Source organism: Natrix helvetica (assembly GCF_964273705.1).
Source record: "Natrix helvetica genome assembly, chromosome: 12".
In the NCBI taxonomy this organism is placed as follows: domain Eukaryota; kingdom Metazoa; phylum Chordata; class Lepidosauria; order Squamata; family Natricidae; genus Natrix; species Natrix helvetica.
The window spans coordinates 17,839,853-17,858,927 of record NC_138556.1 but is presented as its reverse complement, the minus strand read 5'-3'; the positions used below and the strand labels follow the sequence as shown (position 1 = coordinate 17,858,927).

Below are 19,075 nucleotides of genomic sequence, written 5' to 3'. Positions count from 1 at the left end.
AATGGGCGCGCGGGATTCCGGGGCCGCGCGGAATTCAAAAGTGCTAGAGCACGCCAGGGGCATCCTTTATGTGTTTTCAGGCGAGATACCGTGTTGAAAAGGCTGGCAACCTTTGGAGGCAAGAGATTGGGGACTTTTTATTCCCTGCACGGTAGGACTACATAGCCCATTTGGGATAAGAGGGGACGTTTCCTTTTATTGTCATTCATTTTAAAAACAGCCAGTTTTATTTATGTTAACTTGTAGAAATAAACCAAGTCACAAAGCATATTTCAGAGCCTGTGGACAATTCCAGTTATTTTTTTTAATCACCCAAGTATGACAAAGATACTTTAAGACAGTTCTCTTGGTGGATCATGACTGAACCAATTATTCGTTTATTAAATTTATTTAATACATTTAATAGTGACTCTGGGAGGCTTACAAATATTAAAATTCCACAGTACAGAAACCCATATTACGCCAAACTTGTAGATGCAAGAAAGGATTATTTGTCCTTTACGGTCAAAAATCTCTTTTCTTTAGCTTTCTTTTCTTTAAAAAAATAGTATTGGTGACATATAACAATCAGAAAATAGAGGGAAGAGTAACTATAACTGTAGCAGGGCTAATAAAATCACAGAGTAGTAATTAAATGACATTCATATAAACTAAAAGATATCTCCATAAAGCTCAATCTATGTATTTATTTATTTAGACCCTATTGCTCCGTTTTCTCAATTTTGGTGTGTTTTTTTCAATGCAGTGATAGAATTCATTTAGATTCCTAATACTCTAATAGAGCATTAGTTAATAATAAGGTGCCTTAAGAGTACTGAATACAGATAAGAGGGAAAAAGTAGATAATATTCTAGCGATATTGGTTAAAGATTCATATTACAAGTATGTTACAAGTATGATGATTACTCTTTTTTTTAAAGTTCCCATCCTTAATGCCTTAGCATCACAGAGTCCATATTCCATGTGATTTACAAACTGGGACCACTTAAAACAACCATTACTTTAGGTTGCCAATTTCATAAAAAAGGGTACCAATTAGCAATAGCACTTAGACTTATATACCGCTTTACAGTGATTTACAGCCCTCTCTAAGCGGTTTAGAGAGTCAGTCGCTTTGCCCCCAACAATCTGGGTTCTCATTTTACCCACCTCGGAAGGAGGGAAGGCTGAATCGACCTTGACCCTGCTGAGATTTGAACTGCCAAATTGCCCAAAGGGTAGACCTCATTTCAGAGGCTGAAATGGTACAGGGTTTCCTGCCTGAGCAAGGGGGGTTGGACTAGAAGACCTTCAAGGTCCCTTCCAACTCGCTTATTCTGTTATTCTGCTTCTAATACTACTCCGACGTGTGGCAGAAGCAGCAAAACAGAAAGAAAAAAAAACCACTCAAAAGCACTTCCGGTGTACAAGAGTTGGGCCAAACTCCTCATACTCCTGTTTGCTGATACACATTTGCTGAAAGTGAGGAAGAGATGCTAAGAGGGATCCCCCAACCCAGGCTGAGCACGTGCGATGCGGGGGGGCAACGATGTTGATCTCTGTATTTCGGGGAGCCAGTGCCACCACCTCCGGCTGCAACCTTTCAGCCAAGCCGGAGAACATGGAGGTGCCACCTGCCAGCACGACGTTTTTAAACATGGTGCTGCGGAGATCCCTGTCACACTTCATGACGCCATGAAAGGCAGTCTCGTGGATGCCACAACAATCTTTACCCACATATTCGGCTTGGAAGAGGCCTTCGGGACACCTAAAGCGCTCGGTGTCAAGGGTAATCATTTGCCCATCAGGTAGTTCATACTGCTTCTCCAAAGAGGAGGGCGTAGCGGCCGCCATTTCTTTCCCAAAGTCCAGGGCCACGTAGCAAAACTTCTCCTTGATGTCCTCCACCATCTCCCTCTCTTCTGGGTTGATGTGATAGCCTCTTTCACTCAGCATCCGCAGAAGGAAGTCGGTCAGGTCTTCGCCGCCCAGGTCCATGCGTAAGAGAGCAGGGCGGACAGCCTGGCCTTCGTAAACGCAGACAGTATCCATCTGGTTGTTCTTGATATCCAGAACTACTCCGGTGACGCGGCTGGAAGCGTAGAGGGAGAGAACAGCTTGGATTTCCAAGTAGAAGGCTGATGCGCTGAAGCTCTCGAACATAATCTGGGCCATCTTCTCCCGATTGTACCACCCGCTCACGGGACGCTCAGACAGCAAGACTGGGTGTTCCTCTGGGGCCACCTGCAACTCCTCGTAGAAAACATGGTGCCAGATTTTCTCCATGTCATCCCAGTTGACAATAAAGCCATTTTCAATGGGGTGCCTCAAGGTCAAAATGTCCCTCCTGCTCTGGGCATCCCTTCCCACATAGTAGGACTTCCTGGCGGTGTCTTCCGCTGCACTCTGCCGCTTGGGCCTCCCAATGATGGGAGGAAGTACTGTCCTGGGGAAGTCCTCTCCCGCAACTCCTGCTCTGCAGTTTCTGGTGGCATTGTCCACCACAAGGGCTGCGATCTCTTGGTTGGCCATTGGTAGGTAAACCTAGGAGAGAACCTGGCAGAGAGAAATTCACCTTCATTATGTGGTTGGTTTCATTACTCAACCACCAAATGTTATCAGTGCTAGAAGGGAGTGGCGTTTTATTTGTATTTCACTTGCAATTGTTTGATACAATTGGTATCTTGCTCAATAGTAGTAACTGTGAGAGGGATCTCGGAGTCCTAAGGGACAGCCCTTTAAATATGAGCCAGGCGTGGGCAGTAGTTGCTAAAAAAGCCAACACAGTTCTAGGCTGCATAAATAGAGGGATAGAATCAAGATCACGTGAAGTGTTAATACCACTTTATAATGCCTTGGTAAGGCCACACTTGGAATACGGCATTCAGTTCTGGTCGCCACGATGTAAAAAAGATACTGAGACTCTAGAAAGAGTGCAGAGAAGAGCAACAAAGAGGATTAGGGGCCTGGAGGCTGAAACATATGAAGAACGGTTGCAGGAACTGGGTATGTCTAGTTTAATAGAAAGAAGGACTAGGGGAGACATGATAGCAATTTTCCAATATCTCAGGGATATTGGAAGAAGAGGGAGTCAAACTATTCTCTAAGGCACCTGAGGGTAGAACAAGAAGCAATGGGTGGAAACTAAACAAGGAGAGAAGCAACTTAGAACTGAGGAGGAATTTCCTGACAGTTAGAACAATTAATCAGTGGAACAGAAGTTGCCTCCAGAAGTTGTGAATGCCCCAACACTGGAAGTCTTTAAGAAGATGTTGGATAGCCATTTGTCTGAAACAGTATAGGGTTTCCTGCCTAGGCAGGGGGTTGGACTAGAAGACCTCCAAGGTCCCTTCCAACTCTACTATTGTATTGTATTGTATAACAGATTCTGCGCTAGCTTTGAACACAAACTTAAGATTTCTTGATCTTTTCATCTAACTTCCTCTTAAAACTCACCTTCTCCCAGCCGCTTCTGGCAACCCCATTCAAACCAATATGGGCAGAACATTTAGGGATAGTGATGGTTTAAATCAAGTCCATACTTACCCCAAGAGAGGGTGGTTAGCTCAGCAATTAATTCCACAAAGTCTCAGCGAGGATCAAATCCTTTCCTTTCCTTTGATTTTTCCCCGCACTGGTATTTGTCAGTTTCCTGCTCCTTTTGCCCTTTGATCCTATACTTATCTGGGAACAGCTGTGAATATGGGCCGCTTGTGCAAGATGTAAATGTCATTAAAACAGCTATTTTGTGAGGAGGACAACTGCGGTATAACCAAATAAGGCTAAACAGCAGCCTTTATCAGCCATATATCTTTGGATGTATTCCAAAAATCCTTCTGTGTATATATTTCAAGAACATTTCCTGGTGCTTTCTCAGTTTCAGAAGCTGGCATACTGTAAACAATGAGATGTCACAGAGATTTGGCTCTTAAACTTATCAAGAGAGAGAGTGGTGGGGAGAGAATAGAATAGAATTCTTTGTTGGCCAAGTGTGATTGGACACACAAGGAATTTGTCTTTGGTGCACATGCTCTCAGTGTACGTAAGGAGAATAAAAATACATTCATCAAGAATAAAAATGATGAGATGCAGTCATTGGTGTACAGAGAGAAGTGGAGAGAGCGCACAGCCCTGGGGGGCTTCTGTGCCAATTGGATAGGTTCCTGATGTGAATTTGCCTAGCTTCACCTTCTGCTTCCTGTCTGTTAATAATAATAATAGTAATAATAGTAATAATAGTAATAATAATAATAATAATAATAATAATAATAATAATAAAAAATATTTATTTCTTAGCCGCACCCTCTCCCGAAGGACTCGGGGCGGCGTACAATAAAACATATGAAATAAATATATAGACAAGACACATATTACAAAAACATATACCAAGACATGTACAAGGAGGAGGTCGGCTAATGAATAAAAACAATAAAATACAATGTTTAGAAACCCCTAAATAATTGAATACAATTAAAATACCCAAATAAAAAACCGTCAGGAGCGATATAGTTAGATCAAAGTTGAGCCAGGCCAGCTACTTGGAATAGGTGGGTCTTGAGCTTTATACGAAAGGAGCGGAGGTCAGAGGTATTCCTAATATCCGGAGGGAGGTCATTCCACAGGGCTGGGCCCGCCACAGAGTTAGGAAGTTAGGAAGCTTATGATCCATTTACAAGTATGGCCAGGTACAGCTAGCTGGTTTAGTTTAGTTAGAAGAACATCTGGAATGAGGGTATTGAATGCTGAGCCGAAGTCTACAAAGAGGACCCTTGCATGGGTCTTGTTGTAGGATGTAGTGCAGAGTCCTATTAACAGCATCTTCTGTCAATCTATTTGCTCGGTAGGCAAATTGCAAGAGGTCTAACAGCAGATCCGTGATGGTTCTCAGGTGGCCGAACACTAGTCTTTCAAAGGTCTGCAGATGTTAGAGCAAGCGGCCTCTAGTCATTCAATTCCTTGATGGAGGGTTTGTTCAGCATTGGGATGATTTGAAGCAAGAAGGAACATAGCCTAAACATATCCTAAATCAGAGAGAGGGGGGGGAGGGAAAGAGAGAGAGTAGATGGGAGAGAGAAAGGAGAGATGAGAAAGAGAGAACAGATGAGAGAGAGATGTGAAATGAATGGATGGATGAAGATTAATCTCCTTACGGGCATAAATAAAACATTTATTAAAATCAAGTGTTTGCAGTTTCTCCAAAACAGGGAGGGATTGATCTGTGCAGGATGAAAGGCTTTGTCTTCCTAACCTTTTTCTCCACCGTCCTTTCAATATTTCAAATGTATTTTTATTCTTTATTTCCTAAGCGCATAAGATTACAAATCATTACAGCTGATTTGAAAACTAATTGCCATGGGAAGCAATGCAACAATGCATTAAGACTAAACTCTGATTTAAGAAACGTTGGTCCGAATGCGTTGGCTAAAAATGCAATTGACTCCACATAGTATTTCTAAGCAAACTACTTCCCAAAATTTGAGTTTCCACCAGACGTAGGCACCTGGGCTGCTCTGCGCATGCGCCATCATCAGGATTTCCTTGTTCTTTTCCGACGTAATTGCAATATTCTCCCGCCAGGAGGCATTTATATTTCCTCCGCCGTCCCATTGGCTGTCCTCTGTGGAAGACCCGCCCTTTTCTGGAACGGAAGAATACGGCGCTGTTTTTGCTCCATCCTTCTTTCCGGCCTGCCGCTTTGCGGTTGCTATAGTAACCGTTGAAAGAATGGCTTCCCCAGCGTTGCTCCTGCTGTGGCTTTTCTTTCCTCTCCCCTCCTAGTTTTCTCCTCCTAGTTATGTCTCACTTTTGTTCCTCCTGTCCCGCAAACGAGAGATTAAACAATATAAAATAACAAATATAAAACTAGACTTCCGGCCTGAACAATTTTTCGTCCTCCATGGAGGCAAAATACAACGTCGCTTTATCTTTGACACCTCTATGGAAAAAGGACATCGAGACGATAAGGGATAGAGTGGCACCACTTTTGCCTGTACAATACAGTCCTATTCGGATGTCCATGGCATTTAAAGGAATGGAATTTTTGGAAAATAAAAAAGGGTAGTTTTACTATTCTAACTCTGAATTGCTGCTTTGGAGAGCTGTAAATCAGCCATTACAAATGAGAGAATAAGGATCAGTCACTACTTTGAATAAAAGTACAGGCAGTCCTCGACTTGTGACCACAATTGAGTCCAAAATTTCTGTCACTAAGGGAGACATTTTTAAAGTCAGTTTGGCACCACCCCATGTTTCGACCAGTCTTGCCAAAGTGGTTAAATGAATCTGGCATCCCCACTGACTTTGCTTGTCAGAAGGTTGCAAAAAATGGATCACATGAGCTTGGGGATCTGCAATGGTCATAAGTGTGAAAAAAAGCCATAAGTCACTTTTTTCAGTGCCATTGTAAGTTCAAACACTCACTAAATGAATTGTTGTCAGTGAAGAACTACCTGCAATGTGTGTAAATAGTAATGTGAATAAATGGTCTTATTCTGAAATGGCAGAATTTTAGAGATGCTTTGGTGGGGCATGGCCAAAAATAGGTTGAGAACCACTGATCTAGATGAAGCATAGATGAATGTAACAAATTACACACATGCTTTTTGTTCCTTAAAAATTTACAATATGTGCAATATATAAATATAATATAAATATAAATGTATGTATGGTCCAGGGTGCTCTCTGAGCTTGTTTTCTTGCACCTACAAATACTCTCTACATGAATATATGTCTGTGAATATATGCCTTCTTATATGTTTTTGTTACTTTCCTCCAGAAAAAAAATAAATAATTGTGGAATTTGGGGCATGCTTTCTCTCTCTTCTTTGCATTTAATTCAGGGTGAAAAATAAACATTTTTTTTTTAAAAAAAGGCACAAGCAATGTTTTATTCTTATTCTAATCAACTAACTAATCAATAAATGAGCAAATAAATAATAAATAAATAAGCAATAAATCAGTAAGTTACTAATCAATAAATAAGTAAATAAATAAATAAGAATTAATAAATAAACAAGTAACTAATAAATAAATAAGTAGATAAATAAATAAATAATACATAAATCAGTAAGTAGCTAATCAATCAATAAGTAAATAAAGAATAAATCAATAAATCAATAAGTAACTAATAATAAATAAATCAATAAATCAATAATAAATAAGTAAATCAATAGCTAACTAACCAAAAAAATAAGTAAATAAATAAATAATAATTAATTAATTAATAAATACGTAACTAATAAATAAATAAGTAGATAAATAAATAAATAAATAAATAAGTAGATAAATAAATAAATAATAAATACATAAATCAGTAAGTAGCTAATCAATCAATAAGTAAGTAAGTAAATAAATAAATAAAAAAAATCCACTCTCCCCAGTCTGAGCTTTCGGAACACGCCCCCCAAACCGGAAGAGGCGAAGGGATCCCGCCTCCTGCCCTCCCCCTGTGGCCAGGCCGCGCTGGGCGCCGCCTCTTCCGGCGCGTGGCCCATAGAGTCCCCTCCTGCGGCCCCTCTTTCCGGCCCGGTGGGGGAGGGGGCTGGGGGCGCGGCTGAGGCGGCTGTTGCTCTTGCGGGCGCTGCGCCTGTGGCGAAGGAGACCCCGCCGGAGGAGGAGGAGGTAAGGGGGCTGCTGGGCCGCCGCCCCATCCCCCGGGGACAGCTCCCCCTCTTCCAGTGGGGGGGGGTGTCTCGGAGCTACCGGGCGGGAAGCTGTGGGGGGGGGGGTCGCGGGGGTCGCGATCCCGCCTCCTTCCCCCAACCTGGCGCCCGCCGGAGGAGTTGCAAGGGGCTCCCTCTCTTCCCTCCCCCACTCTTAGCAAACCCCCCCCCCCAGTCTCATCCTTGCCGAGCAAGTGGGGAAGATGATGGGAGTTGTAGTCCAGATAGCCCCCGGTTTTTGAGGGTGGGGGTGGGGTGATTCACTGTCCCCAATCTGGCGACCGCCGGAGGGGGTGGCCAGGGGCCCGATCTTCCCTCCCCCACTCTCAGCACACACCCCCATCTCATCCTTGCCAAGTAAGTGCGGAAGATGATGGGAGTTGTAGTCCAGGTAGCCCCCGATTTGGGAGGGGAGGTGATCAGCTGTTTCCAACCTGGCGCCCACCGAATGTGCTTTGCAATGGGCTCCCGCTCTTCCCTCCCCTCCCTCACCCTTAGCAGCCCCCCTCCCAATCTCATCCTTGCCAAGCAAGTGCAGAAGATGATGGGAGTTGCAGTCCAGAGCCCTAGATAGGCCTAGGCTTGGCAGGGGTGGGGGGTGGGGAGATGATCAGTTGTTTCCAACCTGGTGCTCACCTGAGCTGTTGCAAAGGGCTCCCGGTTTTCCCATCCCTCCCCCAGCATGCCCCCTCCCCATCCTTGCCAAGGAAGCGAGGAAGATGATGGGAGTTGTAATCCAGAGCCTTATATAACCCCACCTTTGGGGCAAGGGGTCTGCAATGTCCCCGACCGGGCGCCCAGCAGAGATATTGTAATGGGTGCTGGTGCTTCTTGCTTGACCCCTCTCCTTGTGATGATGTGAAGATGATGGGAGTTGTAGTCCAGGATTGTGGTGCGGTGGTGGTTCTGCAGATATCCCCAACCTGGTGCCCCCAGAGTTATTGCATGGATTTCCAGGGCTGGGCTGAGAGGGAGGGACTGGCCCACAGTCATCCAGCTGGCTTTCAGGACTAAGGCGGGACTAGAACTCCCCATCTCCTGGTGATGGGCTCAAAGTCACCCAATTGGCTTTCGTGCCTAAGGTGGGACTAGAACTCCCTGTCTCCTGGTGATGGGCTCAAAGTCACCCAGCCAGCTTTCATGCCTAAGGCGGGACTAGAACTCATTGTCTCCTGGTGATTGGCCCATAGTCATTGGCTTTCATTCCTAAGGCGGGACTAAAACTCCCCGTCTCTTGGTAATTGGCTCAAAGTCACCCAATTGGCCTTCATGCCTAAAGCGGAACTAGAACTCACCATCTTTCAGCTTCTAACCTGCACCAAACTAATAGGCTACAATTGGCGAGGACAGCAAAACTTGTGCTTCTGTTGTCCGGCACTTTTACTCATGGTTTACGTAGTGAAGATCCTCGCCCTCTGATCCTGCCCAGTCTTTTGGGGAGTAAACTTTGAGTGCTGCTTGAATAAGGACTCTTAGATCCATCAGAACTTTATAAACTTGCTGTAATGAAAAAACGGACCGCTACTGAAAAATTGTACATTGCCAATAGAAAGGCTGGGACTTGCCAAGCCTCCGAGTTTCATGTTGCTCCCTGCAACTATGAGTTGAAAGTATTTGCTGCCTTTTTGGTTCTGACTTTTAACGGCTGCTTTTGAGTTCTGTCCATACTTAGAATCTAGTGGCTAATTTGGGCCTTTGAGATTTTTTCAAAGCCAGCCTGTATCATGTCACTCAGCTGTGGGTTATATCATTATGCACAAAGAAAGTATTAGCGCCCGGGAGGGGATAAGTTATCGTAATCCTATTAATATGCAAATGCACAACTCTTGCACAACTGAGGTTTCCAGGCCAGGAAGCCCAGTTTTAGGCTGCCTGCAGCGTAATGAGAAGATGTTTGAAAGCGTTCATAAGATTTTCTTTGGAAATTATTTTTTATCAGTCGCGATGTATTTTAAACTTGCATCTGGAGTGCAGGAACGTAACTACTACGTAGGCGGTTTTATGTACAGTCAATCCTCACTTAATGACTGCTGATTTAGCAATCGGGCAAAGTAACAGCCTGCCCACCCTAAAGTAGTTATGACCAGATTTTGAAGTTCTGATGGCTGCAATTGTGTGTGTGTGTGTGGAGGGATTTGCAACAATCAGAACTTCAAAATCTGGTCATAACTACATTTTGGGGCGGAAGGGCTGTTGCAACTTTGCCGGTTGCATTTTAGCTACTTGTAATCCACTTGTACTTGGAGGGACGGGGTGGCTCAGTGGCTAAGATGCTGAGCTTGTCGATCAGAAAAGTCGGCAGTTTGGCGGTTCGAATCCCCAGCGCCGCGTAACTGAGTGAGCTCGCATGACTTGTCCCAGCTTCTGCCAACCTAGCTGTTCGAAAGCAGGTAACAAATGCAAGTAGAGAAATAGGAACCACCTTTGGCGGGAAGGTAACAGCGTTCCGTGCACCTTTCAGCATTGAGTCATGCCGGCCACATGACCACGGAGACGTCTTCGGACAGAGCTGGCTCTTTGGCTTTGAAACAGAGATGAGCACTGCCCCCCAGAGTCGGGAACGACTAGCATATACGTGCCAGGGGAACCTTTACCTTTAATCCGCTTGCATTTGCAGCCGCTTCATGTTTTCTGCCCAAGGGGATACTGCAGTGGTTTTAAGAGTGAAGACTGTAAGCTGTAAGTGATTTTTTTCCCCCAACACCATCATAACTTCAAACGGTCACTCAACAAATGGCCAAATAAGTCAAGGACTAACTGCAACTTAAGCACGTTTGAAATAGTGTTGCAGACCTACCGCATTTTAGCTACTGCCATTGTGGCTGTTAGAACCCGATACTCCAGTCCCTTGCACGCAGGCATTGAATTGTCTTTGTCGTGAAAAGACAACAACTGTAAATTGGTCACAAGTCTGAGTGTTAACACAGGGCTGCTGCTGACCTTCCCATCTGATTTCACAGAACATTCAAGAGGGTCACGGGAAATTCTTGATGATTCGGTCTTTCTTAAAATAGCAGAGGGGGGTGATTTTATTGCCGGCGGAGATGGCATATTTAATTTTAGCCGAACATCCTATGGCTCCTTTTGGAGCGCCTGTTTTGCTGAAGTTATGCATCTTATCTGGGCGAAGCTAAAGTGCTGGCGGAGGAGTCGCTAAAGCAAACACAACACAACAAAACAAAGGGGAATTGTTCTCCCATTCTCCTTTGCAATTTGGTTTCTCACCACATCAAGAAATTCTCTTCCAATAATGATTCTTCCACCCACCCCCCCACCCACCCCTCCCGGCAATGTATTTCCGCCCTTTAATGATTGTTGCCTTTCATCCTTTGACCATCGGCTCATTCATTATTTATTGTCCCCTTATTCATTATCTCCCTGTAGATGGCACTTCACGTGGCCCCGTGGTGTTTCTAAATTAAAATTGGGCGTAGGTAGGTAGGGAAATGAAATAAACTTCCCTGGGAGGCAGAAGGGACTAACAAAGGGAAATGGGTGCCCTAGAGCCCAGTCACGGCAGAGGGTGGGGATATGGGGGCTTATATTTAACTTTAAATAGTAGGTTATTCATCCGCTCTTGTTATTACATCTGAAAGTCACAATTGCTTCCTTGAGGGGTGGGGAGGAGAGGATGATGACGGACAGACGCTTGAACTCATAATTGCCAGCTGCAAAGAGTTTTCGTGTTGCTTCTTGCCAGCCACCTAGGAGCCGCCAAATTTACTACAGGTAGTCCTTGACTTACAACCACTCGTTTATAGTGAGCGAAGTTAACAGTGGAAAAAAATTGACTTACGGCTGTTTTTCGCACCACTGTTGCGGCCTCCAGGTGATCAACATTCAGGCGTTCGGCAACTGGCATGTATTTATATGGCGGTTGCTGAGTTCCGGGGGTGTGTCACACGATCCCTTTTGGCGACCTTCTGGCCAGCAAAGTCTGAGGAAGCCAGATTCGTTTAACGACCGTGTTAAGTAACTGAACCACGATTCCCAGACACTGCCGCGGTCATAAATGTGGGGCAGTTGCCAATTTTCATCATGCGACCGCAGGGAGGTTGCAACGGACGTAAGTGTGGAAACTCTTTCCAGCGCCGTTGTAACTTTTTGGACAGTCACTAAATGAACTGTTGTAAGTTGAGGACTAGGTTGTAAGTTAGTCTTTCAGTTGCATTGGCCTCTTGAATTTGGACTGTCAAATATTGTGTTGGCATTCGGGCCCCACCTCCGTTTTTATCCTAACCCTGGAATTAAAGCAGCATATATAGCAACCGAGGAAGAAAGTTGGGCATGCACATTTCTGAATAAAGAGATTTCTGCATGCCTTTCTTAGACTGTAATGTCAAAACAACAATTGGTGGACATTGTGAGGTGGGGTTTTGTTTTTTTTCTTCCTCTCCCCTTCCCTGGGGTTGTAAATCCTATTTTGCTCCCATTATGCACGAACAGATCATTTGCGGAGCATTACGAGAAATAGGGTGGCTCAGTGGCTAAGACGCTGAGCTTGTCGATCAGAAAGGTCGGCAGTTTGGGGGTTCGAATCCCTAGCACCGCGTAACGGGGTGAGCTCCCGTTGCTTCTCCCAGCGTCCGCCAACCTAGCAGTTCAAAAGCACGTAAAAAATGCAAGTAGAGAAATGGAGACCACCTTTGGTGGGAAGGGAAAAGCGATCCGTGCTCCTTCGCCCTTGAGTCATGCCGGCCACATGACCACGGAGACGTCTTCAGACAGCGCTGGCTCTTCGGCTTTGAAGCGGAGATGAGCACCGCCCCCTAGAGTCGGGAACGACTAGCAGGGGGACCTTTACTTTTTAAGAGAAAGTGACAAAGATGTTTCCAAAGAAAATATGGCAGGCCGAGAAAGTGGCCCCCTGTATGATAAAGTCATTTCTGATGCAGATTTGGGGTGGGTTTGTAAACTACAAGGAAGTCATTGCTTTGCGGGGAAATCTGGAATTCCATAAAGGTGGAATTGTGTGTGGGCTTTCCCTGGTCTGCTTTTGTTTTGCGGCCCAGTGGAGGAAGAAGTAATTACCCAGGCCCAATATTTGTCTTTCAGATCTCCCGCGAAGGCTTCGTCTGGAGCCACGTCCATCCAAACTCCTTTGTCCGCCCAGCCATGCTAAGCCCAGGATGAAGCTGGAGGCCGTAGTGGAGCAGCTGCAGAAGCAGCAACAGCAGCAGCAGGGGCCTCCTCCCCCGATGGAGCCACGAGACCGGCCCCAGAGGCTGATGAGAGACCCTCCGTTGCAGTTCCCTCCGCAGCTGAGCCTCCAGCAAGCCGGCCTGGCTGCTACCTCCGGCAAAGTTTCCGGTGGGCCCATCCTTGGACCTTCCGCTAGGATGCCCCCTGTCCTGGGGACGTCTCGGACATTTGATCAGAGCGCTCTGAACTCGGAGGAAGAAGAAGAGGAGGAGGAAGAAGAGGAAGAGGAGGAGGAGGAAGATTCAGAAGACGGCGACCTGGAGGACAACAATGCCTCCAGAACTGGCCAGGAGGCGCGATCAGCTCTCCAGTACTTTCATGCTTCCAAAGCTGTTTCCCACAACCAAAGAGGGACTCCTTCCTCTAAGCCTCTGCCGGTTCTCGGGGCCCAGCGGAATCCCCAGGGAAAGGACCAAGCGGGGAAGGAAGCCCCCAACCTTCTCTTTTCCACTGGGGCTTCCACTGGGAGACAGGCGTGGAGGCTGGAGGAGCAGCACAAGCAGGTCAGTCCAATGGTTTTGCACACACACCGGATGCCGTCGGAAGCTTGTGGGTTGCGTGGCGTTGTGTTAGTGCGGCTCTTCTTTGCTGCGCAGGGACAGCCGCGCGCCGTAGTTGGGTGTTAGTTCCCTTTTTACTTACCGTCCTCGCCTTACGACCGGAATCGAGCCCGACGTCTCTGTGTGGCTAAGCGAGACCGCGGCGAAGGGAACCTTTGCCCCGTTTTACGGACTTCCTTGCCGCCGTTTGTAAAGGAATCGCCGCCGTTGTTAAATTAGCAACACGATGGTTCGGCGCATTCAGCTTCCCCGTGGATTTTGCTTGCCAGAAAGTCCCCGTCCCCCCCAATTGGTCCCATCGCCCCAAGGCCGATGGGATGGTCGCTAAACGAACGGCTATAAGACGAGGATTGTCTGCATGAAGTTGGTCCCTTCGTTTTATGTTATGTTTTTTTAGCCAGGCCCCTGTGAGGTAGTTGGGCCAGAAGATATTCAATGGGATCTTTTGTGGAAGGAAAAAAAAAAACCCAGGAAGCTGGCTCAGAAACCTTAAATAAATCAGCCTTTGATCATTGTGAACTCTGGGAAGTGAGCAATTTTGTTTCTTAAGCCATCTCCTCCTCCTCTTCCTCTTTCTCCTTCTCTCCCTTCTGCTCCTCTTCCTCCCCCTCTTCCTTCTCCTCCTCCTCTTCTTCCTCTTCCTCCTTCTCTTCCTCTTCTTCCTTCTTCTCTTCTTCCTCTTTCTCCTTTTCTTCCTCCCCCTCTTCCTTCTCCTCCTCTTCCTCTTCCTCCTTCTCTTCCTCTTCCTCTTCCTCTTCTTCCTCCTTCTCTTCTTCCTCCTCTCCCCACGCCCCGTTCTCTCCCCCCCCCTTAACAGCAGCTCCTTTGCACGTTTCCTTATTTTTTTACGAGCAAAAGCCAAAAGGAAAAAACCTTCGGAGGCTCCTGACTGCCACCGTGAATTAAGAAAGAGGGAAGTGCGCATAGAAAAAAGAAAGAAAAGAAAGACAGAGGGCTTCCTATTTATACAGACCCCTGGGAAGCCTCTCCCGTTTCCCCTCACAAGTTGTGTTTGCAGTTCACACCAACAGCTTCAGGACGGCCCCGGCCTTGAGAATAATAACGGGGCCCTTGTGCTTTCGGTGGCCAAAGAACACTTTGAAGTGTTGCAATTAAAAAGCAGGCCGGCTGATGCAACGAGGAGTATTTTACTCCTCCTTTTGGCGCGCTGAATCTGGAGTGAGCAAGTGGCACCACTGATCCTATTTACCATTTCTGGGGTGGGGCACGCTGCCACAAACGTTGCCGTGTGCAAGGGTCGAGGGGTAATTGTGTTGGATTCTTACAGCAATTTTTTTTTAAAAAAACAGCACTTTTTCTGGCATTTTGAGTGCGTAATTGCATCCACTTTTTGGGTGGCTGTTGTGTCATGCTTCTTGCGGTGTCTAGTGCTGTCGTGTTTGACTTTTTGGGTGGTTGTGAGGCTTAAGTACCTAAGCAAGCATCTCCTGCGCTATTGTTAAAAAAGCTATATTCAGAAATACAACCGAGTCGACAATCGATGGCAAGCAGGTGAGAATCTAGGAAGACTCACCGTTCAATTTTCAGGGGGGAAAAAAAATAACTCGAATCTAAGAAAACTTTCACCACTCATTTTCCGAAAAGTAACTTGGCTGCTTTCTCCTTCCACTTATTTCCCGCCGTATTTCAATGCCCCCTCCCCTTTTACGGCACACTCCTCTCCGATGCTGAGCACACTGGTCCTTTTGAGAGCAGGTGATTCAATCGTCCTTTTATTTTTCCAGGATATTTTGGCCCTGGCGTTTGCATTACGTTTCTGCTCTGCATTCGGGCTCAGGAATGCAGCCCCTCAGGAATGGGGCTAAGCCTCTGCTCTTCCCTCCCCCTTTTCAGAAATCTATAAAAGACCCATTTTCCAAGCAGGCCTTTAAAAATTAATTCGATGTGCAAGGTTGTTGTTTTTTTTTAAAAAAAAGTCTGTACCTATTTAAAAAAAAACAGAAGTTTCCTTAAAAGTGCGGGCAATCCTCCATTTAACAATAGTTCATTTAGTAACTATCTGAGGTTACTACGGCACTGAAAGCGGCCAAAGAGAAAAACCTTTGGAGGCTTCCTGACTGCCACCGTAAATTAAGCAGGAGGGAAATGCCCTCACTTACAATCGGGGCAGCCTCCCCAGGATTACATTCGGCTGCTTGACTCACATTTGTGACGGTGGTAGCATCCCAGGGGTCATGTGAATTCCCCTTTTGCCACCTTCTGACCAGCAGAGTCAATGGGGAAGGCAACTTCACTTAACAACCTTGTAGCCCATTTAACAACTGTGGTGTCCCGGGGGGGGTGTCACGTGATCTCCTTTTGTATATAGGGGCTCCCGTTTGAGCGAGGGGGTTGGACTAGATGACCTACAAGGCCCCTTCAAGCTCTGTTAGCGTTCTACTTCCTGCCAAGCCAGTGGGGGGGAAACCAGATTCACTTAACCACGTTACGCACTGAAGAACCGCAGCGATGTGTTTAACAAATGTGGCAGGAAAAGTCGTAAAAGGGGGCAAAACTCATGGAGCAAAATTGCTCACTTAGCGACATAAATTATGGGCTCCGTTGGGTTCATAAATTGAGGACTACCTGGAACAAAATTGTTATAGCCATAAGAATAATGATGAGTGAGTTAATGAAATGCTGTCTTCCTAGATTGTTGGACATTGTTGCGGGAATTACCGTATTTTTCACACTATAAGACGCACCGGAGTATAAGACGCACCAAAATTTTGAAGAGAAAGACAAAGGGAAAAAATAGTTTTTGGTCTCCACGCATCCTTTTTTTTTTGCTCCCTCCAGCCCCCAGAAGCATTCCACAGGTCTCCCAAACTCTCTGCATGTCCCGAAAACGGACCTGCAGGGTGGGGTTTCGGGAGGCCAAAAATGGCCGTATTCGATGTATGACGCACCAACATTTCCACCCTCTTTTACAGGGGAAAAAAGTGTGTCTCACACTCCGAAAAGTACGGTAGTTATTTCACACAGTGATTGGGGGGGGGGGGGGGAATGCCAGTGGATTGCAAAACATCCTTCTCGTTTTGCATGTTTGCTTATAAGCTCCGAGGGCTGGAAGGTTCTTCATGTTACCGTAATTGAGGTTTACGCAAGGGATACTTACACCCCACGAGTATGAACGGTGCACTGTGTGGGCTACACGGGAGAAAGGCTGCATTGAAAACAAACCGCTTCAGTCACAACTGTTTGCATTCTGAACCCTTTCCCTGAAGCGAGAAAGCAAGAGTTGCAGGTGATCCTTATGAACGTGCCTGAGCCCAAAAGTTATGTTGCTAAGTGAGACATTTGTTAAGTGAGTTTTGCCCCATTTCTACCACTTTTCTTGCCGCAGTTGTTAAAGGGAATCACTGCCGTTGTTAAATTAGTAAGGTAAAAGTTCCCCTCGCACATATTTGCTAGTCGTTCCTGACTCTAGAGGGCGGTGCTCATCTCCGATTCAAAGCCGAAGAGCCAGCGCTGTCCGAAGACATTTCCGTGGTCATGTGGCTGGCATGACTCAAAGCCGAAGGTGCACGGAACGCTGTTCCCTTCAAAGGTGGTTCCTATTTTTCAACTTTCATTTTTTAATGTGCTTTCGAACTGCTAGGTTGGCAGAAGCTGGGACAAGTCACGGGAGCTCACTCTGTTACGCAGCCCTAGGGATTCGAACCGCCGAACTGCCGACCTTTCTGATCGACAAGCTCAGCGTCTTAGCCACCAAGCCACCGCCTCCCACTCATTAAATTAGTAACAGGGCTATTAAATGAATCCATTAATATGGTTCTTAAGTGAATCCTGCTTCCCCCCCATTGACTTTGTTCTTCAAGGGGTCTCAAAAAGGGAATCGAACCCATCCCCCCAGGACAGGTCACAAATATGAACCATTTGTCAAGCGTCCGAATGTAACTCGCTTGACCAGGGGAGTGCTTCAACGGTCCTAAGCGTGAAGAGTGGTCATAAGTCCCTTTTTTTTCAATGCCACTAAACCAGGGGTGTCCAAACTTGGGAACTTTAAGACTTGGGGAATTTTGGTAGTTGAAGTCCACAAGTCTTAAAGTTCCCAAGTTTGGACACCCCTGCACTAAACAAACTGCAGAAGACCTTCTGCAGAATCCCTGGAGAACCCTACCTGTCTCAGCCATTAACATGAAATAATAATCTTTTTTCTCCTGTGCTGTGAGAAGCGGTGGGTTTCCTGGACAATTTTGAATGAAAAGAGTAGCTTCCTGCTCTTCCTGAACTCTCCCGCCCCTCCAGCCTGGGAATGAGAACGATGAAAATTGCTTCCTTCCATCTACCCAATTCCTGTCCCTTAAAAAATATTTGCAATTGGGATTCTTCGTTCCTCTGTCCAGTCCGTGAAGCCACTTTGGGGCGGCGGGGGTGGTGGTGGTGATGTTTGTCGTTTCTAAGAATGTTTGCAGTTTAGCCTTTAATGAGGAACTCCTTCCTCTGCGGGGTCCCCATCGCTGTAAAAGAAAAGCTCTGTTGTGCCCTGGTGTCGAATTCCACACCTAGGACACCGAGAAACGATCTGGCCTGGAATCCGGATTTCTTTAGTGGCTTTAGTTTTAGGATGCTCGCAGGAGTTAAGTTCTGTGTGTGTTGGAGGACTGTTTACTGCTGTGTTCAAAGAAAAATCACGCAGGGTAATTTTTATATATTTCTGACGCTCTTTTCTTCTTCTTCTTCTTCGCCTCCTCCTTCTCCTTCTTCTCCTTCTTCCTCCTTCTTTTTCTTCGCCTTCTCCTTCTACTTCTCCTCCTTCTTCTCCTCCTTCTTCCTCCTTCTTTCTTCTTCCTCCTCCTCTTCTTCTTCTCCTTCTTCTTCTTCTCCTCCTTCTCCTCCTCCTTCTTCCTTCTTCTTCTTCTTCCTCCTCTTCCTCCTCCTCTTCTCCTTCTTCTTCTCCTTCTTCCTTCTTCTTCCTTCTTCTTCCTCCTCTTCCTCCTTCTCCTCCTTCTCCTCCTTCTCCTCCTCCTTCTTCTTCTCCTTCTCCCTTCTTCTTCCTTCCTCCTCCTCCTCCTCCTCCTCCTCCTCCTCCTCCTCCTCCTCCTCCTCCTCCTCCTCCTCCTCCTCTTCTTCTTCTTCTTCTTCTTCTTCTTCATCATCATCATCAAAGCAGGGACAGGAAAGTGAAGGAAACAAAACAGCAAGCCGCAGTAGAGGTGGTCCTCAGCTTACAACCACAACGGAGCCCAAAATGTATGTTGCTAAGTGAGGAATTTGCTCAGGGAGTTTTGCTCCGTTTTACGAGGTTTACGTTTGTTAAGTGATTTGCCGCAGGTGATCATTTACCAGCACAGTTGTTCAGTGGAGCTGGTTTTCTCCATTGGCTTGGTAGAAGGTAGAACAACCAGAGTAGTGGGGAGGGACCTTGTAGGTGGTATACATGTGGGTTATTTGTTATGAAAATGAAAAAAACAACATTTTCAATATAAAGTTATGGTCGTAAGTCGAGGCCTGCCTGTATGCATTGTTTGCATGCCTCTGCATTGTAAACCAGAGAGCTGAAATCCGTTATTATTTAATCCAAAGGAGAATCTCTTGCTTGCCAAGGGATTCTTTGGAGGAACATTCAGTCAAGGCCTTCTCCATCCACCGTTCATTTCCCTAACCCAGGATTGCGCTGCCTATTAATAGGCAAGATTGACATTGGGGTAGATGTCAGTCATTCATTTT

The 19,075-nt window shown here is 46.0% G+C and overlaps 2 protein-coding genes across 4 annotated transcripts in view; one reads left to right on the top strand and one right to left on the bottom strand.

The window, feature by feature from the left end:
• The first annotated feature begins 69 nt into the window (after positions 1–69).
• ARID3B (AT-rich interaction domain 3B) overlaps positions 70–19,075 on the top strand; it is a 41,808-nt gene continuing 22,802 nt past the window's right edge. The window contains exons 1-2 of one of the 3 annotated variants that reach the window (XM_081964643.1): positions 70–151; positions 12,696–13,345. In XM_081964643.1, coding sequence (XP_081820769.1) covers positions 12,770–13,345 — 576 coding nt within the window. In that variant the 5' untranslated portion in view covers positions 70–151; positions 12,696–12,769. Of the gene's footprint in view, positions 152–7,469; positions 7,600–11,229; positions 11,370–12,695; positions 13,346–19,075 lie in introns of those variants that run through there. The other 2 variants (XM_081964644.1, XM_081964645.1) reach the window with 2 other exon arrangements.
• On the bottom strand, positions 330–3,644 carry LOC309398112 (actin, cytoplasmic type 5-like). Its single transcript, XM_081964674.1, has 2 exons — positions 3,526–3,644; positions 330–2,535 (listed from the first exon to the last, which is right to left on the bottom strand). The coding sequence occupies exon 2, from the start codon at positions 2,509–2,511 to the stop codon at positions 1,387–1,389; it is 1,125 nt and encodes a 374-aa protein (XP_081820800.1). The 5' UTR covers positions 2,512–2,535; positions 3,526–3,644; the 3' UTR covers positions 330–1,386.

What these genes read in the sequence shown, in the direction of transcription:
- LOC309398112 (XM_081964674.1), bottom strand. Translation starts at nt 2,511, where the DNA reads ATGGCCAACCAAGAGATCGCAGCCCTTGTGGTGGACAATGCCACCAGA.